This window comes from Lampetra fluviatilis, chromosome 58 (genome assembly GCF_964198595.1).
Source record: "Lampetra fluviatilis chromosome 58, kcLamFluv1.1, whole genome shotgun sequence".
NCBI classification, from domain to species: domain Eukaryota; kingdom Metazoa; phylum Chordata; class Hyperoartia; order Petromyzontiformes; family Petromyzontidae; genus Lampetra; species Lampetra fluviatilis.
Genome location: NC_136332.1, coordinates 5,609,019 through 5,631,104, shown reverse-complemented (window position 1 = coordinate 5,631,104; position 22,086 = coordinate 5,609,019). Strand labels below are relative to the sequence as shown.

The following is a 22,086-nucleotide window of genomic DNA, read 5'->3' as shown; positions in this document are numbered from 1 at the left end:
TGCACCATTGTTGTTGCTATCTCTGCACCATTGTTGTTGTTGTTATATCTACACCATTGTTGTTGTTGTTATCTCTGCACCATTGTTGTTGTTATCTCTACACCATTGTTGTTGTTGTTATCTCTGCACCATTGTTGTTGTTATCTCTGCACCATTGTTGTTGTTGTCGTTATCTCGGCACCACCGTTGCCATGGTCACCCTGAACCACAACCGCCCCCTGCCGCTTGACCCGAGGGGGGCCTTTATCGCCCCGCCCCCTCCCGAATCCTCCCTCGCGATTGGCCAGCTGCGCGGGTGACGTCACGCCGACCCCGGAAGTGACCGTGGCGGCAAAGCCACGCGCGTCTCTCTCCCTGCAGATAATTTTATTTTATTTAAATCGAAAACTAATTTGATTTGTTTCGTTAACCACCAATTATCTTTATTATTATTCATTATTATCTTTCTCCAATGTTCCTAATAGCTCGTCGATTGCTCGCTTCCTTTTGTTTCAACGCTTCAGTTCGGCCACCACGTACAGTTATTGTTGTTGATTTTTTTTTAATCGGCGGCAAACACAAACAAGTAAGCCGAGGTTGGGTTGTGTGTAGTGGTGAGTGTAGTGGTGAGTGTTGTGGTGAGTGTACTAGTGGTGAGTGTTGTGGTGAGTGTACTAGTGGTGAGTGTAGTGGTGAGTGTAGTGGTGAGTGTAGTGGTGAATGTACTAGTGGTGAGTGTACTAGTGGTGAGTAGTGGTGAGTGTACTAGTGGTGAGTGTGGTAGTGGTTAGTGTACTAGTGATGAGTGTAGTGGTGAGTGTACTAGTGGTGAGTGAAGTGGTGAGTGTAATAGTGGTGAGTGTAGTGGTGAGTGTACTAGTGGTGAGTGTAGTGGTGAGTGTAATAGTGGTGAGTGTAGTGGTGAGTGTGCTAGTGAGTGTGCTAGTGGTAAGTGTATTTCCTCCTGATGACGATCGCTTGTGTTGTGATCGAAACGTCATAGTTTGTTTATTTTAAATTTACAATTTGTATTAATTTGTACCAATCTACGTGGCTTTACCGATAGACTCGCTTATGATGATAGGGCTTTATCTTCCATTGTTAACATCGTTGTTTTCATTTATCTTGCATTGCTATTTATTCATCTGATTTATTTTGCGTTGTTTATCATCATTTATGTTTATCTTATGCATTATCGAATAATCATTATGATGATAATAATGATCTTCTTGGTTCTCTCGGTAAAGTCACGCATTTATATTTATTATGTTTTATTTTTATTATTTTATTACTTCCATTCGACGTGACTTTACCGAAAGAACCCAGAAGATGAATCCCTGCAGTCACGAAAGCTTTAAATCGAAAGATAATAATGATCATTGTGGAGCGGTGGCGCAGTGGTTAGCGTAGCGGGTGAGGCCGTGCCTCGCTGCCACGTTTATGTCTCTTCTGTGAACCGGCCCACGTGGTCTTGATTCAATCATCGAGTGAAATGCGGTGGGACGCGTGGGTCACGTGATGGCAGGATTTGTGTGTTGTCCTTCCCCCAGCACCCCAGATTATCGCGGTTGGCTACGTACGGTGCTAAAGAAGTCCTACATACACGCATACATAGACTCACACGGAGACCCATAGACTCACACGGAGACCCATAGACTCACACATAGATCCATAGACTCGCACAGAGACCCATAGACTCACGCAGAGACCCATAGACTCACACAGAGACCCACAGACTCACACAGAGACCCATAGACTCACACAGAGACCCATAGACTCACACAGAGACCCATAGACTCACGCAGAGACCCATAGACTCACGCAGAGACCCATAGACTCCTCACAGAGACCCACAGACTCACACGGAGACCCATAGACTCACACATAGATCCATAGACTCGCACAGAGACCCATAGACTCACGCAGAGACCCATAGACTCACACAGAGACCCACAGACTCACACAGAGACCCATAGACTCACACAGAGACCCATAGACTCACACAGAGACCCATAGACTCACGCAGAGACCCATAGACTCACGCAGAGACCCATAGACTCCTCACAGAGACCCACAGACTCACACGGAGACCCATAGACTCACACATAGATCCATAGACTCGCACAGAGACCCATAGACTCACGCAGAGACCCATAGACTCACACAGAGACCCACAGACTCACACAGAGACCCATAGACTCACACAGAGACCCATAGACTCACACAGAGACCCATAGACTCACGCAGAGACCCATAGACTCACACAGAGACCCACAGACTCACACAGAGACCCATAGACTCACACAGAGACCCATAGACTCACACAGAGACCCATAGACTCACGCAGAGACCCATAGACTCACGCAGAGACCCATAGACTCCTCACAGAGACCCACAGACTCGCACAGAGACCCACAGACTCGCACAGAGACCCATAGACTCCTCACAGAGACCCACAGACTCGCACAGTGATGTTGTCAACCGATTATCGCGGTTGGCTACGTACGGTGAAAAATAATTTCACCATACAACACACTCAACACACTCCGATTTCCATCGGGCCGGTCAAACGGTTGGCCAACACTTGCACGCAACGAATCCTTGCATTTTTTTTCTCACAAAAACAACTTGCAAATATGCAAACGGGTTTTATTCTGACATCTAACGGTCGGCTGACCGTACCGCTATCACTCTTTGGTTCTTTCGGTAAAGTGACGTATAAATAGAAAATAATAAATTAAATAATAGCATACTACGACGTTTCGATTGCAACACTGCTCTGTCTGTGTGTCTCCGTTCCTCGTGTTTGTGTTTTGCCTCTCTTTGGAATGTTCACACTTAAAGTCTAACTTAGCAATCTTTGAAATACGTAATCAACCGGGCTATGCGTTAATTGTGTGTTGACCGACTCTCTGTGTTGCATTACATTACATTTCGATATTTTACTAGGTTATTTAATTTTAGTGTGTCTTTCTCCTAATTTTCAAGCTTGCGTACCGTACCACGTCGTCGTCCACTCATTGACATGCTAATTTTTTCTCTGCCCCCTCCCTCTCTCCGCCCCCGCCCCCTCTCTATATTTAAGGCCTCGTCACAGAGACGACCTCTCTCTTTGTGCCGATACGTGTTCTCTCTCTCTCTGTGTCTTTGTGATGTCTGTCTGCTTGTGTGTCTGTCTATAGTTTTCTGGTTAGATTTTTGTTGCTATTTCTGTTATACCTGATGACGATTGCTTGTGTTGCAATCGAAACGTCGTAGTATGCTAGTATTTAATTTATTATTTTATCTTTATACGTGACTTTACCGAAAGAACCAAAGAATTAATCAAAACCCGTTTGCGACCTCTGGCACGTGCCCCCCCCCCCCCAGCCCGCACCCCGTTGCGGGCATGGAGATGGGAGCGCTACTGGAGCACGAGCGGCAGATAGCGCAGGAGGTGATGGCGGAGGACGGTCTGGTGGTGACGGCGCGCGGGATGGGCGCCGACCGCTTGCTGCTGCACCTCATCGCTCTGCACTGCGAGCCCGGTGCCCTCCTCGTCGTGATCAACACCTCGCCCGCCGAGGAGGTGGGCTGGGCGGGGTGGGGGGGGGCTCCTGCCTCGGTAGGAAGAGCGGTGGTGGGGGAGTAAGCGGGGAAGATGCCGATGACGATGATGATGATGATAATTAATTAACACGTTCCATCGGAGTGGGCAGGTAGGAACTTGGTTGGACGGCGCATTCGTGCGATCCGTGTCACCCGGCGCAAGCTGGGTGGGGCGGCGCGTCACGTGGTGCCGAGCCCGTCCGAAGTACTCTATGAAATACAAATCGAGGGCGTGGCTATGCACGACAGACAAATAATCCCTGGTGGGCAGTGCGGAACTGTTGTTCCTACCTGTATTATTATTGTTGTGCACTGATGCTGCTGCTGCTGTTGTTGTTGATGGTGGATGTGCTTGTTGTTCGTGGTGCCGGTGGCGGTGATCGTGGTGCTGCTGATGATGGTGGAAATGCTCGTGATCGCGGTGAAAGATGTGAGCCCAGTAGGAACATGACAATGCTGATGGTAATTTTTGATGATGATGATGCGTACGGTGCGAGAAAATGATGCTGATTATTAGTGCTGATGATGAAGCTGCTGCTGCTAGTGCTGATAATTCACTGGTCAACACACTTTTTGTGGCATAAGGTATTCCAACGGTTTGAAGGTGCTGGTTCCAAATCTGGCATCAGTTTTTGTCTATCACATCAGGTTTTTGAGATATCAAATTTTGCATTTTCAATAAAAACTGCAGAAGAAAAATATTAAATAAATGTGTATATCTACGTAAAATGATATTATAAACACACTATTCTAAAAATACAGCACCATATTTTAACACTAAAGCATTCACTGACTCGCAACAACTTGCAATCATAAGTGACAGAGTTAATTTCGGGTAAAATCAATGAAAATGGGGTATGCCGATAGCATAAAAATGAGATGTGATAGAGCAAATCTGAGATCAGACTTGGAATCGGCACCCTGAAATTAGTCTAAAACAGCTGCAAAAGTCCAGGCCAGAAAAAAAATGTTTTTTTTTTTTGTTGACAGTCCTCTTGATGCCGACAACGCTGACGACGATGGTAATGGCGGTGCAGTTGCTGTTCCCGCTTGCTGGTGGCGTTGTTGATAATGATGCCGTTGATCATGATGCGAACGGCAATAATAACACTCGCCGATGGTGACGATGACGGCGGCGGCGTCGGCGGCGTTGACCATCTCTCCACAGGAGCACTTCATCGAAGAGTTGCGTAGGGCGGGCGTGACGCACCTGCCCCGCGTCATCACTAACGAGGTGAGCGGGCCGGAGCGCCAGGACGTGTACCTTCAGGGCGGCGCCTTCTTCATCACCAGCCGCATCCTCGTCGTCGACTTCCTCACGGACCGCATCCCCGCTCACCTCATCACAGGCGAGGCTTCGAGAGATCGCTGCGGGGCCCGTTGGTGGCAGCCGGTCGTCTGGGTCACAGGCCGTGTCTTCGCGACGTATCGTTACGCTCGTGCAGAGGTCGCAACCGGGTACCCGATACCCGTACCCTACCCGATACCCGGCTACCCGTATTACCCGGCCGGGTACGGGTAGCCGTTTGCGACCCTGGTGCGGCCGGGTACGGGTAGGCCGTGAGTCACTGGTGAGTCACCGTTTGTCACTCGTTTCCCAACGTCTTGTCTCTTCTCACAATTCAAGTTCCTAGAATCAACCCACCCGCGCCTGCAACATGGCTTCATCCCAGAGGTCGCAATCAGGTACCCGATACCCATACCCTACCGGTACTCGGCCGGGTACGGGTAGGGTACGGGTACGGCCGGGTACGGGTACCCGGTTGCGACCCTGGTGCGGACGGGTACGGGTACGGGTAGGCCGTGAGTCACTGCTGAGTAACCGTTTGTCACTCATTTCGGGTAGAGTACGGGTAGGGAACGGCTACCCGTACCCGGCTGGGTATGGATACGGGTACCCATTTGCGACCCTGGTGCGGCCGGGTACGGGTACGGGTAAGGAATCAAAACCCGTTTGCGACCTCTGCTGTCCCGTGACCTCCTGCCGGCGAGCCTCCGGAAAACTTCCACGCGACGGCCTCGGAGTGCACCTAGCCTGACGCGGGCGCCGTGGTGACGTCACCCTCCGTGGCGAACGGGGCGGCCGCTGTTGTTGTCGCCGCAATTGTTCCCTGGCCACCCCAGGGGGGGGGGGGGGGGGGGGGGGGGGTACCTTCATCGGCGCTCGCGAACAGCGCTTGCCCTGGCAGCCTATTAAAAGCCGCCGCGGCGTTGGCCGCGGTTGTTTCCGGCGCAGGAATCCTGGTGTACAAGGCCCACCGCCTGATCGAGTCGTGCCAGGAGGCCTTCGTGCTGCGTCTCTTCCGCCAGAAGAACAAGACGGGCTTCATCAAGGCATTCTCCGACCAGCCGGTCGCCTTCAGCGCCGGCTTCTGCCGCGTGGAGCGCGTCATGCGCTCGCTCTTCGTGCGGAAGCTCTACCTCTGGCCCAGGTAGCCCCAGCCGTCGCTGCTCCATCACGTGTCCCGGCGTGTGTCTCGGCGTGTGTCTCGGCGTGTCCCTGCGTGTCCCGGTGTGTTTCGACGTGTGTCTCGGCGTGTCCTGACGTGTCCTGGCGTGTCTCGGCGTGTCCCGGCGTGTCTCGACGTGTCTCGGCGTGTCCCAACATGTCCCAACGTGTCCCAACGTGTCCCGACGTGTCCTGGTGTGTGTCCCGGTGTGTCCCGGCGTGTCTCGACGTGTCTCGGCGTGTGTCTTGACGTGTCCCGGCATGTCCCAACGTGTCTCGACGTGTCTCGGCGTGTGTCTTGACTTGTCCTAACATGTCCCAACGTGTCCCAACGTGTCCCGACGTGTCTCGGCGTGTGTCTTGACGTGTCCCGGCATGTCCCGGTGTGTCCCGATGCGTGTCCTGGCGTGTGTCCTGGCGTGTGTCTTGGCGTGTCTCGATGTGTCCCGGCGTGTCCCGGCATGTCTCGGCGTGTGTCTTGGCGTGTCCCGATGCGTGTCCCAACGTGTCCCAACATGTCCCGACGTGTTTCGACGGATCCCAACTAGTCTCAGCATGTCCTGGCGTGGCCCTGCGTATCCTGACATGTCCCGGCGTCTCCCGGCATGTCCCGGCGTGTCCCGGCGCCTCCCCGCGTGTCCCGACGTGTCCCGCCGTGTCCCGTAGGTTCCACGCGGTGGTGCAGGCCAGCCTGGAGCGTCACCGTGCCGACGTGGTGGAGCTGCACGTGTGCGCCACGGCGCCGATGCGCGCCGTGCAGGCCGCCGCGCTCGAGCTGCTCGACGCGTGCCTCAAGGAGCTGCGGCGCAGCAACCCGGCGCTCGAGTCGGCCGAGCTGACGCTGGAGAACGCCGTCTCCGGCGCGTTCGACAAGGTGACCGCCACCGCCGCCACGGAAAGCAAACATTCTGTTGGGCACGCAGGACCCCTTCCTCCTTCGACCCGGAGGTTTCAGAAAAGGGCTGCTTCGGTCTTCCGAGCCTTGGCCCCGCCGTGCGTGCCGGAGTCACTTCCCTGTGACTTCGGTGGCTAGGAGATGTTAACTACCTCGCCTGGTGCGCAGGAGGTCGTGGGTTCGATCCCGACCCTGACCCACTTCCCGTGATCCAATCGAGCTGACATTTTGCACACAGACTCGTTGTGCGTGACAATTAATTTTCGCGAAAAAAAAATTCCAAAATTTTACACTGTTTCGGGAATTTTTTTTTTTATATTTAATTACCAATTGCTTAATGCTGGCAGGCAATCATCTGACCCATAGGTGGCAGCCATCTCAAGCCAGAGGACGAGAGGACTCTAGCCGCCACGCATATCAAGGATTAACAGTGAGAAACTTTGTTTTTACGGGTTAATTTTTTTGTTTCTCGCCCTCGCGCTCCTTGCTCGCGCAGACGGTGCGCTTGCAGCTTGACCCCGTGTGGCACACGCTCAGCTGGCGCACGCGCGCCCTCGTCCAGGACCTGAAGCTGCTGCGCACGCTGCTGCTCTACCTGACGCAGTACGACGCCGTAACCTTCCTGGGCCTGCTCGAGTCCCTGCGCTCCAGCCAGAAGGCCTTCGGGCAGAACTCCGGTATTTGTCCCGTTTTGCGCACGGCAAGCGAGGTCGCTAGTCGCTTTACTGGTAGGAACCAGCTGGTTGCACCAGCACACGCAGGGGATTATTGTGTTCGTACGTCCGTCGTGCATCTAAAAATGGGAGGGATGGGCCTGGGTGGGGAGGGGCTGGTCACCCCGTGGTGCCCTTATAAAACTCAACGTTTAACCTATTTAATTTAATTTTGAGAAAAATCTCGAACTTCCCCATGGTAACGTCATTGCCACGCGGCAGAATGCCCCTCGAAGCTTGCTCGGTTCAGCGCTGTCAGCGAGCGCCGTTTGTTCTTGTCGCTGTCGGCGTTGCCACGCGCCAGTTCTGTTCGGTTCTTTCGGTAAAGTGACGTAGGGTAGAAATAAAATAAAACAAATGACGACGTTTCGATCGCAACACAAGCGATCCTCATCAGGTGGAACAACCACGGCAAGAAAAAACTGCTGAAGTGGGCGAGAGAGTTGCCGTGGCAAGAGGTTGTATCGGTGAGAGAGGGGGGGGAGGCAAGGTTGAAGATTAAATTTCGATGTAAAGCTTTCGTGACTGCAGGGATTCATCTTCTTGGTTCTTTCAGTAAAGTCACGTAGAAGGGAAATAATAAAATAATAAAAATATAAAACATAATAAAATAATTCTCGCGACGTAGAATGGAAATAATAAAATAATAAAAATATTAAACATAATAAAATAATTCTCACGACGTAGAATGGAAATAATAAAATAATAAAAATAAAACATAATAAAATAATTCTCACGACGTTTCGGCCACAACGCAAGCAGCCGTCCTCAGGTAAAGAACAGGTCTGTCGAGAAGACATGGGAAGACAGACCTGTTCTTCACCTGAGGATGGCTGCTTGCGTTGTGGCCGAAACGTCGTGAGAATAATTTTATTATGTTTTATTTTTATTATTTTATTACTTCCCTTCTACGTGACTTTACCGAAAGAACCAAGAAGGTTGAAGATTGCTTGTGTTGCGATCGAAACGTCGTGATTTGTTTTATTTCATTTTATTTCTACCTACGTGACTTTACCGAAAGAACCACCGAGTATGGATTCCTGCAGTCACGAAAGCTTCAAATCAAGATGTGATTTTATAAGAAAAATTTATAAAAAATTATTTTAAAAAAATTGTACAATTTATTCAAAAAAGGTTGCCCCAGACCCACCAAATATCCTCTTCATCGTAATCGCCCCCCCAACCACCCCTGCCCCCCACCCCGTAACCCCCAGGATGGCTTTTCCTCGACGCGGCCAACTCGCTGTTCGTTCACGCCCGGGCTCGTGTCTACGGCTACGGCGACGGCAAAACCACCGGCAAAGAGAAAGCACCGCCCGCCGCCGGGAAGCGGAAAGGTACGGCCTGCCTGGGGTCACACGCTGCGTGCAGGGGCGCCGTCGTCCCCAGCGATCGTCGTCGCGGTCGTCCCTGGCGACGGTCGCCATGGTCATCCCCGGCGATCGTCGCCACCGTTGTCCCCGGCGATCGTCCCCGCCGATCGTCGCCACCGTCGTCGCCACCGTCGTCCCCGGCGATCGTCGCCGGCGATCGTTCCCGGCGATCGTCGTCCCCGGCGATCGTCGTCCCCGGCGATCGTCGCCATCGTGGACCGCTGCTGAGGCCGTGCGTGGCGCAGTGGAAATCCGCGGCGTCTTGCGACCGCGGTGGCGTGCGGTGGCGTAGCGGTTAGCGCCGGTTCTGGGCCTCCTCTAGGTTGACTCGGTGCAAAAAATAAGCACCGGGGGAGACAAAGGCGGCCCTCGTGCGCCGTGCTGGCCTTCTTCAAGCACGAGCACTTGTCCCAACGGTCCTTTAAAGGCTACGCGGGGGACCTTTGTCTTTGTAGAGGAGCGCAAGGCGCCGACGGTGGAGAGGAACCCCAAGTGGGATGCGCTCATGGAGGTGCTGGAGGAGATCGAGAGGGACGCCGACTCGTGCACCGAGCTCGGTCCGCCCGGTGAGCCGAGTGTGGTGTGTGGGCGAGTGTGGTGAGTGGGTGAGTGTAGTGTGTGGTGTGGTGAGTGGGCGAGTGTGGAGTGTGGGTGAGCGAGTGTGGTGTGATGTGTGGGTGAGGTGTGTGGTGTGAGTGTGGAGTGTGGGTGAGTGTGGTGAGTGGGCGAGTGTGGGTGAGGTGTGTGGGTGAGTGTGGTGTGTGGGTGAGTGTGGAGTGTGTGTGGGTGAGTGTGGAGTGTGGGTGAGTGTGGTGTGTGATGTGTGGGTAAGTGTGGTGTGTGATGTGTGGGTAAGTGTGGTGAGTGGGCGAGTGTGGAGTGTTGTCTAGCGAGTGTGACTCCCCTCCCTCTCGCATCGTGCGTCCGTGCTCACCCGTCGATTCATCGCGGGCCCCACCCCCCCCTTCCCCCACCCCACCCCACCGTGTCCCCCCAGGGCCTGTGCTGATCTGTGCCAGCGACCACCGCACCTGCGCGCAGCTGCAGGAGCTGCTGCGCGTGGGACCCGACGCTCTGCTGCGCCGCCTGCTGTCGCGGGCGCCGGGACGCGGCGATCCGTCGACCGCCACCACCGCCCCTCCTCCCTCGCCGCCACCGCCGCTGCCGCTTCGAGGACGCGGCGGCGGTGAAGGCCGCGGCGGCTGGAGGGGCGCGGGGAGACGGGGCGGAGGGAAACGGGCGCGCGGCGGTACGGGGGGGGCGGCCGCTGAGGGCGGGGCCCGGGACGGGGGGCCCGCGCGCAAGAAGGGCCGGGGGGACGCGCGGGGGGCCCTGACGCTCACGCAGATGCTGGGCGGGGATGAGGCGCAGCCCGGGGGGAGGTGAGGGGGCACGCTGGGCTGCTGTGTGTGTGTGAGTGTTGGTGTGTGTGTGTGTTGCTGTGTGTGTGAGTGTGTTGCTGTGTGTGTCGCTGTGTGTGTGTGTGTGAGTGTGTGTCGCTGTGTGTGTGTGTGTTGCTGTGTGTGTGTGTGTGTGTCGCTGTGTGTGTGAGTGTGTGTGTCGCTGTGTGTGTGAGTGTGTGTGTTGCTGTGTGTGTGAGAGTGTGTGTCGCTGTGTGAGTGTGTGTGTGTGCTGCTGTGTGTGTGTGTTGCTGTGTGTGTTGCTGTGTGTGTTGCTGCGTGTGTGTGTGTGTCGCTGTGTGTGTGTGTGTCGCTGTGTGTGTGTGTGTGTCGACGTGTGTGTGTGTGAGTGTGTGTCGCTGTGTGTGTGTGTCGCTGTGTGTGTGTGTGTCGGTGTGTGTGTGTGTGTTGGTGTGCGTGTGTGTTGCTGTGTGTGTGTGTTGCTGTGTGTGTTGCTGTGTGTGTGTGTTGCGGTGTGTGTGTGAGTGTGTCGCTGTGTGTGAGTGTGTCGCTGTGTATGTGTGTGTCGCTGTGTATGTGTGTGTCGCTGTGTATGTGTGTGTCGCTGTGTGTGTGTGTCGCTGTGTGTGTGTGTTGTTGTTGAATCAGTCAAGCGGCAATATCTTTTCATCGGTTGCGTAACGCTGTGTGGAAACTACCTGGTCTGTCGCTCCGCACGAAGCTTCAGGTCTTCTCGGCCACGGTCATTCCCTCCCTTCTCTACGCTTGCGAAACGTGGATCCCCCTAGTGGAGCATCTTCGCCGGTTGGAAACATTTAGGCTGGCCTGCCTACGATCCATCCTGGGTTTAACCAGGCTGGATTGTGTGAGGAGCTCACAAGTCCTTGAAAGATCTGGGCAAAGTCCCATCAGTGAGCTCCTCCGGCAGGCAAGGCTGCGTTGGCTGGGTCATGTAGCCCGCATGCCCAGCCACCGCATGCCTAAACAGCTTTTGTTCGGCCGGATCGAGGGGGCTAGACGGGCGCGGCACGGGCTAGAGAAGAGATGGAGTGATGTGGTACAGGAGGACGTGGAGCTGAGTGGACTTGCCGATGACCGGTACCAGCGGTGTCAAGATCGGCCTCAGTGGAGGAGGCTCGTGAAGGATGCTACTGGGCAGTTGGAGGCAGTCGCCCTCCAACAACAACGGAGGGCGGAGGAGCGACGCTCACAACAACGAGCGGAGCGCTGGGTGGCTAAAGCACAGCAAGTTGGCACAGTAGGGGGCACAGGTGGTGCATCAGCCAGTCATCTCGGTCATCTCGGTCAGTCGACCCGTGGCACCGGGGTCTGCCCCGTGACCTCCTGCCAGCGGGCGTTCGACACTTCACGTGGCCTCCGGGTGCACATGGCCTGGCACAAGCGTCGTGGTGACGTCACCGCCACTTAGTGGCGAATGGCGGTTGTTGTTGTGTGTTGTTGTGTGTGTTGCTGTGTGTGTGTGTCGCTGTGTGTGTGAGTGTGTCGCTGTGTGTGTGTCGCTGTGTGTGTGTATGTTGCTGTGTGTGTGTTGTGGGGAGCGGTGGTGTAGCGGTTAGCGCGCTGCGCTATGAACCCGGCGACCCGAGTTCGATTCCCGCTCACGGCCAACACCGGTGACGATTATCTGAACTGGTCCTGGGCCTCCCCTAGGTCGACTCAGCCTGAAATTAATACCTGGTGCGGTGTGTAAACATCTCCACTGGGGAGACAAAGGCGGTTGGGCGTGGTGCTGGCCACCCACCCCCTCGTGCGCCGTACCGGCCTTCATAGGTGCTCGCTAACAGCACTTGCCCCTACATCCTGTTAAGGCTACACGGGGGATCTGTGTGCCTGTGCTCATGTGTGCAAGTGTACGTTGGCGCGTAAACCGGTTCATGTGGTTGTGTTGACTGTTCCGAGTCGTGTGTGTGTCTGCGGTAAAACCATTTTTTTTTTTTTTATTCTTTCCGGTTATTTTTCCACGCGGTGACCGGCGATACGAAACCTCGATTTGAAATAACCGCGGTGAAAAGTGGCCGCAGGGCGCACTTGGATTTGCTTCGCCGGTACCGGCGCGTCAGTTTAACGCTACGCACACAACGCCTGCTACGCTACGCACACAACGCTACGCACGCAACGCTACGCTACGCACGCACACAACGCTACGCACACAACGCTCACAACGCTACGCTGACGCACACAACGCTACACACGCACACAACGCTACACACGCACACAACGCTACGCACGCAACGCTCACAACGCTGACGCACTCACACAACGCTACGCACGCACACAACGCTACGCACGCAACGCTCACAACGCTACGCTGACGCACACAACGCTACACACGCACACAACGCTACACACGCACACAACGCTACGCACACAACGCTACGCTACGCACGCACACAACGCTACGCTACGCATGCACACAACGCTACACACGCACACAACGCTATGCTACACACACTCACAACGCTACGCACGCAACGCTCACAACGCTACGCTACACACGCACACAACGCTACGCACGCACACAACGCTACACACGCACACAACGTTATGCTACACAACGCTACGCTACGCACACACAACGCTACGCTGACGCACGCACACAACGCTACGCTCCGCACGCACACAACGCTACACACGCACACAACGTTATGCTACACAACGCTACGCACGCACAGGGCACCCGGCGCAGACGACGGGGACCACGTCGCCGCCACCACCGACGACCTCGGCCTTCCCGGCGACTCCTCCGACTCGGAGCCGGAAGCCGACCCCAACGACCTCAACGACCCCAACGACCCCAACGACCCCAACGACCCCAACGCCGTCACCGCCGCCACCGCCGTCGCCGCCACGGAGACGCGTGACGCCGAGTGGCTGAGCGAGCTGTCGGCGGACGGGCGGCTGGCGGTGGCGCGCGCCCCGCTCACCGTGCTGCACCCGGTGCAGGGCTGCGCCGAGCCGTACGGGCTGGCGCGCGTGCTGCGCGAGCTGCGGCCTCGCTCCGTCGTGCTGTACGACGCCGAGCTCGCGCTCGTGCGCCAGCTCGAGGTCTACAAGGCCGGGCAGCCCGGCCGCCCGCTGCGGTGAGACGTCACGTCCGGCAGCCACTCGCTCGGCGACCGCCAGAACCACACGGCCGCACGCCAAAACCACCAAAACCACACGCCCACCAAAACCACCAAAACCACACAACCACCAAAACCACCAAAACCACACGCCCACCAAAACCACCAAAACCACACAACCACCAAAACCACCAAAACCACACGCCCGCATGCCAAAACCACCCACCCACCAAAACCACACACCCACCCGCCTGCCTGCCCATTCACCTGCCCATCCACCACCCACCCCCCCACCCACCAACCCACCCCCCCCACCCACCCACCCACCCGCCCCGCCCGTCCACCACCCACCCACCACCCATCCACCACCCAACCACAAGTGAGTTAGCATGTGAGGGAGGGAGCGAGTAAGCTTGCAAAAGAATGAGTGAGCTCGTATGGGAGCCGGTGATTGAGAGAGTGACTGTGTGAGTAAGTGATTGAGTGAGTGACCGGGTGAGTGAGTGAGTGACAATGTGAGTTAGTGAGAGAGCAGCCGTGTGAGTGAGCGAGTGAGAGTGTGAGTGATTGAAAGAATGAGAGACCGTGTGAGTGAGTGAGTGAGAGAGTGACCGGGTGAGTGAGTTAGTGAGTGAGTTAGTGAGTGAGTGAGTTAGAGAGCGACCATGTGAGTGAGTGAGAGAGAGAGTGAGAGACCGTGTGAGTAAGTGAGTGAGAGACGTGTGAGTGAGCTAGTGAGTGAGTGAGTGAATGAGTCAGTGAGTGACCGAGTGAGTGAGTGAGAGACGTGTGAGCGAATGAGTGAGTGAGTGACCGTGTGAGTGAGTGAGTGAGAGACGTGTGAGCGAGTGAGTGATTGAGTGACCGTGTGAGTGAGTGAGTGAGAGACGTGTGAGCGAATGAGTGAGTGAGTGACCGTGTGAGTGAGTGAGTGAGAGACGTGTGAGTGAGCTAGTGAGTGAGTGAGAGTGCGACCATGTGAGTGAGTGAGTGACCGTGTGAGTGAGTGAGTGAGTGAGAGACGTGTGAGTGAGCTAGTGAGCGTGTGAGTGAATGAGTCAGTGAGTGACCGTGTGAGTGAGTCAGTCAGTGAGTGAGTGAGCGTGAGAGTGAATGAGTGAGTGAGTCAGTGAGAGACGTGTGAGTGAGTGACCGAGTGAGTGAGTGACCGAGTGAGTGAGTGAGCGTGTGAGTGAGTGAGCGTGTGAGTGAGTGAGTCAGTGAGTGAGTGACCGAGTGAGTGAGTGACCGTGTGAGTGAGTCAGTGAGAGACGTGTGAGCGTGTGAGCGTGTGAGTGAGTGAGTGTGTGAGTGATTGAGTGAGCGTGTGAGTGAGTGAGTGAGTGAGTGAGTGACCGTGTGAGTGAGTGATCGTGTGAGTGAGAGAGGTGTGAGTGAGTGAGTGAGTCAGTGAGTGAGTGAGTGAGCGAGAGAGTGAATGAGTGAGAATGCGTCGTTCTTGCTTGACTCCACAGTGTCTACTTCCTGATCTTCGTGTGAGTGAGTGAGTGACCGAGTGACCGTGTGAGTGAGTGAGTCAGTGAGTGAGTGAGTGAGCGAGAGAGTGAGTGAGTGTGTGAATGAGAGACCATGTGAGTGAGTGAGTGAGAGGCGTGTGAGTGAGTCAGTGAGTGAGTGAGTGAGAGACGTGTGAGTGAGTGAGTGACCGTGTGAGTGAGTGAGTCAGTGAGTGAGTGAGCGAGAGAGTGAGTGAGTGAGAGGCGTGTGAGTGAGTCAGTGAGTGAGTGAGTGAGTGAGCGAGAGAGTGAGTGAGTGAGTGAGAGACGTGTGAGTGAGTGAGAGACGTGTGAGTGAGAGACGTGTGAGTGAGTCAGTGAGTGAGTGAGTGAGCGAGAGAGTGAAGGAGTGAGAATGCGTCGCTCTTGCTTGACTCCACAGTGTCTACTTCCTGATCTTCGTGTGAGTGAGTGAGTGACCGAGTGACCGTGTGAGTGAGTGAGTCAGTGAGTGAGTGAGCGAGAGAGTGAGTGAGTGTGTGAATGAGAGACCATGTGAGTGAGTGAGTGAGAGGCGTGTGAGTGAGTCAGTGAGTGAGTGAGTGAGAGACGTGTGAGTGAGTGAGTGACCGTGTGAGTGAGTGAGTCAGTGAGTGAGTGAGCGAGAGAGTGAGTGAGTGAGTGAGTGAGAGACGTGTGAGTGAGAGACGTGTGAGTGAGTGAGTGAGTCAGTCAGTCAGTGAGTGAGTGAGCAAGAGAGTGAGTGAGTGAGTGAGAGACGTGTGAGTGAGTGAGAGACGTGTGAGTGAGAGACGTGTGAGTGAGTGAGTGAGTCAGTGAGTGAGTGAGTGAATGAGTGAGTGAGAGAGTGAGTGAGTGAGCGAGAGACGTGTGAGTGAGTGAGTGAGTCAGTGAGTGAGTGAGTGAGTGAATGAGTGAGTGAGTGAGTGAGCGAGAGAGTGAGTGAGTGAGTGAGCGAGAGGCGTGTGAGTGAGTCAGTGAGTGAGTGAGTGAGTCAGTGAGTGAGTGAGTGAGTCAGTGAGTGAGTGAGTGAATGAGTGAGTGAGTGAGTGAGTGAGTGAGTGAGCGAGAGAGTGAGTGAGTGAGTGAGTCAGTGAGTGAGTCAGTGAGTGAGTGAGTGAGCGAGAGAGTGAGTGAGTGAGTCAGTGAGTGAGTCAGTGAGTGAGTGAGCGAGAGAGTGAGTGAGTGAGTGAGTGAGCGAGAGAGTGAGTGAGTGAGTGAGTCAGTGAGTGAGTGAGAGAGTGAATGAGTAAGTGAGTGAGCCAGTGAGTGAGTGACCGTGTGAGTGAGAATGCGTCGTTCTTGCTTGACTCCACAGTGTCTACTTCCTGATCTTCGGAGGCTCCACGGAGGAGCAGCGCTACCTCACGGCGCTGCGCAAGGAGAAGGAGGCGTTTGAGCTTCTCATCAGGTTACCGACACACAAAGAATTCCCCCGTGTACAGTTCATCATCAATTATCCGGCTGCAAACATTATCCGGGGCGGTCCCGGGCTTATCCGGCGAAACCGGCACAACCTCTCCAAAGGCTGAATCAGTCCGACGATCGTCAAAAACACGATTGTTGAATATTCTTAGGTTTGTTTCGGTAAAGTCACGTAGGTAAAACATTAAAATTAATAAAAATAAAATAAAAATCACGACGTTTCGGAGGCAACACAAGCCGCCTCCGTCTTCAGGTGGAACCGTCACAGCCACATGACTTTACCGAAAAATCCTAAGAATATGAATCCTTGCAGTCACGAAAGCTTCAAATCTAGAATTAATGATTGTTGAAACAAACAGCGTCATACCACGTACATCACCCCATGCAGAGACTTGCGATATTGGAGTGGTAAGCAGGGTAACAGTGTAAATACATTTCGATTTAAAGCTTTCGTGACTGCAGGCATTCTTATTCTTGGTTCTTTGGGTAAAGTTCACGTAGAAGGGAAACAATTAAATAATTAAACTAAAACAATAATTGCTTTATTTGTATTATTTAAAATAAGAAAATAATAGATTTTATTATTGAAAATAATATTTTATTATTTGAAATAATAAAAATAAAACAATGATTGTTTTTTTCGGTAACGTCACGTAGAAGGGAAACAATGAAATAATATAAATATTAAACAATAAAATTCTCACGACGTGTCCTCGCAGGGAGAGGGCCAGCATGGTGGTTCCGGAGGAGCGGGAAGGGAGAGCTGAAGACACGAACCTGGACCTCATGCGAGGGAGCCAGGACCCCGACGCCACCGTGGACACGCTCAGGGCAGGTGTGGCACGCACACGCGTCCACACACACACACGCACACACACACGCACACACACGCGCACACACACACACGCACGCACACACGCACGCACACACGCACGCACACGCACACACACGCACGCACACACACGCACGCACACATGCGCACACACACACGCACACACACACACACACACGCGCACACACACACACACGTGCCCACACACACGCCCACACACGCGCCCACAACAACAACCGCCATTCGCCACTAAGTGGCGGTGACGTCACCACGACGCTTGTGCCAGGCCATGTGCACCTTGAGGCCACGTGAAGTGTCGAACGCCCGCTGGCAGGAGGTCACGGGGCAGACCCAGCAGGTGCCACGGGTCGACTGACCGAGATGACCGAGATGACTGGCTGATGCACCACCTGTGCCCCCTACTGTACCAACTTGCTGTACTTTAGCCACCCGGCGCTCCGCTCGTTGTTGTGAGCGTCGCTCCTCCGCCCTCCGTTGTTGTTGGAGGGCGACTGCCTCCAACTGCCCAGTAGCGTCCTTCACGAGCCTCCTCCACAGAGGCCGATCTTGACACCGCTGGTACCAGTCATCGGCAAGTCCACTCAGCTCCACGTCCTCCTGTACCACATCACTCCATCTCTTCTCTAGCCCGTGCCGCGCCCGTTTAGCCCCCTCAATCCGGCCGAACAAAAGCTGTTTAGGCATGCGGTGATTGGGCATGCGCCCACATACGTGCGCACACACGTGCAGCCCAGCGGGCCACTGCTAAGCGGTGTAAGCTGGTAGTTTGCTGGGAAGCTGTTCACATAAGTACTGGCGTGCAGCCGTCAATGGATTTGGGCCCGGCGACAACTTGAATGTTATGCAGGTACACAGTTCACACGGACAGAATTCTCCTGGTTAAAGCCACCACCATCCATCCATCCATCGGCAGTAGCCGTGCATTCCACCCTCCCCATCCCGTCCTGTACTGCCGAAGATAAAGGTCGGGTAGCCGGGGTCGGGTAGCCGGGGTCGGGTAGCCGGGGTCGCGTAGCTGGGGTCGCGTAGCCGGGGTCGGGTAGCCGGGGTCGCGTAGCCGGGGTCACATAGCCGGGGTCGGGTAGCCGGGGTCGCGTAGCCGGGGTCACATAGCCGGGGTCGGGTAGCCGGGGTCGCGTAGCCGGGGTCACATAGCCGGGGTCGGGTAGCCGGGGTCGTAGCACAGTGCTCTCACCACTCACCACAACTCTCCCGCTTTCCACCACCGTTCTGTCTTCCACCACCACAACAACAACCACCACCACCACCACGACCCGTCGCGCAGGCGGGCAGGCAGACGGCGGCGGGGACCGCGGGCGCAGCGTGATCGTGGACATGCGCGAGTTCCGCAGCGAGCTGCCGGCGCTGCTGCACCGGCGCGGCCTGCGCGTGGACCCCGTGACCATCGCCGTGGGCGACTACCTGCTCACGCCGCAGCTGTGCGTCGAGCGCAAGAGCGTGGGCGACCTGGTGGCCTCGCTGGGCAACGGGCGGCTGTACGCCCAGTGCACCGCCATGTGCCGCCACTACCGCCGCCCCGCGCTGCTCATCGAGTTCGACCCGGGCAAGCCGTTCTCCCTGCAGGCGCGCAGCGGGGGCACCATGTACCAGGTGACGCACGCACGCGCGTGCATGCACACACACACGCGCGCGCGCACACACACACACACACGCGGGCGCGCACACGTGCACACACACACGCGGACACACACACACACGCGCGCACACGCATGCACGCACAAAGATACAAAGATCCCCCGTGTAGCCTTAACAGACTGTAGGGGCAAGTGCTGTTAACGAGCACCTATGAAGGCCGGAACGGTACACGAGGGGGTGGGTGGCCAGCACAATGCCCGACCGCCTTTGTCTCCCTAGTGGCGATGTTTACACACCGCACCAGGTACTCATTTGAGGCTGAGTCGACCTAAGGGAGGCCCAGGACCGGTTCAGATAATCGTCACTGTTGTTTGCCGTGAGCGGGAATCGAACCCGGGTCGCCAGGTTCATAGTGCAGCGCGCTAACCGCTGCACTACAGCTCCCCATGCACACACTGACACACAGACACACGCACGCACACACACGCACACACGCACACGCACACACGCACACGCACACACGCACACGCACACACGCACACACTGACACACAGACACACGCACGCACACACGCGCACACACACACGCGCACACACACACGCGCACACACACACACACTGACACACAGACACACGCACGCACACACGCGCACACACACACACGTGTGCCAGGGAGCGGTAGTGTAGCGCTTGGCGCTAGGGAACCTGACGGACCGGGTTCGATTCCCGCTCACGGCCAACGCCGGTGACGATTATCTGACCCGGTCCTGGGCCTCCCCTAGGTCGACTCAGCCTCAAGTACCCTGGTGCCGTGTGTTAAACATCGCCACTGGGGGCGACAAAGGCGGCCGGGCGTGGTGTTGGCCACCCACCCCCTCGTGTGCCGTGCCGGCCTTCATAGGTGCTGCTCGCTAACGGCACTCGCCCCAACAGCCCGTTAAAGGCTGCACGGGGGATTCTTTGTGAGAACAGTTGTGACCCCACCGCGCTTGCCAACTCCTCATTGCCCCCCCCCCTCCCCTCCGCCAACAGGAGATCTCCTCCACCGACGTGTGCTCCCGCCTGGCGCTGCTCACGCTCCACTTTCCCCGCCTGCGCTTGCTGTGGTGCGCCTCGCCGCACGCCGCCGCTCAGCTCTTCTGCGAGCTCAAGGTCGGCCAGGCCGAGCCCACCGCCCCGGCCGAAGCCGACGGTGACCCCGACCCCGACGGCGGTGACCCCGACGGCGGCGTCCCCGACCCCGACGCTTCGGCGTTCAACCCCGGCCCCTACGACCTGCTCCTACGTCTGCCCGGCGTGACGGCGCGCTGCTGCCGGGCCGTGGCGCGCCGCGCCGGCTCGCTGGCCCAGCTGGCGCGGCTGAGCGTGGGCGAGCTCGCCGAGCTGCTGGGCGGGGAGGGAGCCGCGCGCCGCCTGCACGAGTTTGTGCACGCGCCGTACGCCGACGTGCTGGCCGCTGCTGCCGCTGCCGGAGGCGGTGGGAGACCGGCGGTCAAGCGTGGCGCCAGGGGCGGGTTTGGTGGGGGCGGTGGAGGCAGGGCACCGCAGTTTAAGAAGTAGCGAGAGAAACGGCCCTGGGGTTGGTGGTATCGTGAGTTGTCGTGCGTGCGTGTGACAGAGGTCGCAACCGGGTAGCCGGTACCCGTACCCTACCCGATACCCGGCTAGCCGTACCCAGCCGGTCTCCCTTGCGACCCTGGTGCGGCCGGGTACGGGTAGGCCGTGAGTCACTGGTGAGTCACCGTTTGTCACTCATTTCCCAACGTCTTGTCTCTTCTCACAATTCAAGTTCCTAGAATCAACCCACCCGCGCCTGCAACATGGCTTCATCCCAGAGGTCGCAATCGGGTACCCGATACCCATACCCTACCCGATACCCGGCTACCCTACCCGGCCGGGTACGGGTACTGGTGCGGCCGGGTACGGGTAAGGAATCAAAACCCCGTTTGCGACCTCTGGCGTGTGATACTGAGGAACGGTAGTGGAGCAGTTCGCGTGCTGCGCTACGAACCTGGTGACACGAGTTCAATTCCCGCTCATAGCCAACACCAGTGACGATTATCTAAACCAGTCTTGGGCCTCCCCTAAGTCCGCTCGGCCTCAAATGAGCACCTGGTGCGGTGTGTAAACATCGTCTTTAGGGAGACAAAGGCGGTCGGGCGCGGTGCTGGCCACCCACCCCCTCGTGTCACGTGTCAGCCTTCATAGGTGCTGCTTGCCAACAGCACTTGCCCCGACAGTCTGTTAAGGCTATACGGGGGATCTTTGTCTTTTTTGTAATGCTGAAGATGCGTGGGGAGCAAAGTTCATGCATCTTTGTCAGTGTACGTGCGCCGCGTGTGTGCGTGTCGTGTGTGTGCGTGTCGTGTTAGTGCGTGTGTGCGCGTGTTGTGTTAGCGCGTGTGTGTGTGTCGTGTTAGCGCGTGTGTGTGTGTCGTGTTAGCGCATGTCTGCGTGTGTCTTGTTAGTGCGCGTGTCGTGTTAGTGCGTGTCGTGTTAGCACATGTCGTGTTAGCGCGTGTGTGTGCGCGTGTTGTGTTAGCGTGTGTGTGCGTGTTGTGTTAGCGCGTGTGTGTGTGTCGTGTTAGCACATGTCTGCGTGTGTCTTGTTAGTGCGCGTGTCGTGTTAGTGCGTGTCGTGTTAGCGCGTGTGTGCGTGTCGTGTTAGCGCGTGTGTGCGTGTCGTGTTAGCGCGTGTGTGTGCGCGTGTTGTGTTAGCGCGTGTGTGTGCGCGTGTTGTGTTAGTGTGTGTGCGCGTGTTGTGTTAGTGCGTGTGTGTGTCGTGTTAGCGCGTGTGTGTGCGCGTGTTGTGTTAGTGTGTGTGTGCGCGTGTTGTGTTAGCGCGTGTGTGCGCGTGTTGTGTTAGTGTGTGTGTGTGTGTTGTGTTAGCGTGTGTGTGTGTTGTGTTAGCGCGTGTGTGTTGTGTTAGCGCGTGTGTGTGCGCGTGTTGTGTTAGCGTGCGTGTGTGTGTTGTGTTAGTGTGTGTGTGTGTTGTGTTAGCGTGTGTGTGCGCGTGTTGTGTTAGCGTGTGTGTGTGTGTTGTGTTAGCGTGTGTGTGTTGTGTTAGCGTGTGTGTGTGTGTGTGTTGTGTTAGCGTGTGTGTGTGTGTTGTGTTAGCGTGTGTGTGTTGTGTTAGCGTGTGTGTGTGTGTGTGTTGTGTTAGCGTGTGTGTGTGTGTTGTGTTAGCGTGTGTGTGTGTGTTGTGTTAGCGCGTGTGTGTGTGTTGTGTTAGCGCGTGTGTGTGTTGTGTTAGCGCGTGTGTGTGTGTTGTGTTAGCGCGTGTGTGTGCGCGTG

General features: G+C 56.0%; 1 protein-coding gene across 1 annotated transcript; it reads left to right on the top strand.

The window, feature by feature from the left end:
- The first annotated feature begins 323 nt into the window (after window positions 1-323).
- On the top strand, window positions 324-21,855 carry ERCC4 (ERCC excision repair 4, endonuclease catalytic subunit). Its single transcript, XM_078880540.1, has 14 exons — window positions 324-565; window positions 3,349-3,547; window positions 4,736-4,916; window positions 5,804-5,999; window positions 6,683-6,890; window positions 7,408-7,588; window positions 8,839-8,961; window positions 9,453-9,563; window positions 9,995-10,379; window positions 13,052-13,459; window positions 16,238-16,330; window positions 17,064-17,179; window positions 18,483-18,808; window positions 19,825-21,855. Exons 2-14 carry the CDS (start codon window positions 3,368-3,370, stop codon window positions 20,350-20,352), a joined length of 3,036 nt encoding a protein of 1,011 aa, XP_078736666.1. The 5' UTR covers window positions 324-565; window positions 3,349-3,367; the 3' UTR covers window positions 20,353-21,855.
- Window positions 21,856-22,086: the final 231 nt, after the last annotated feature.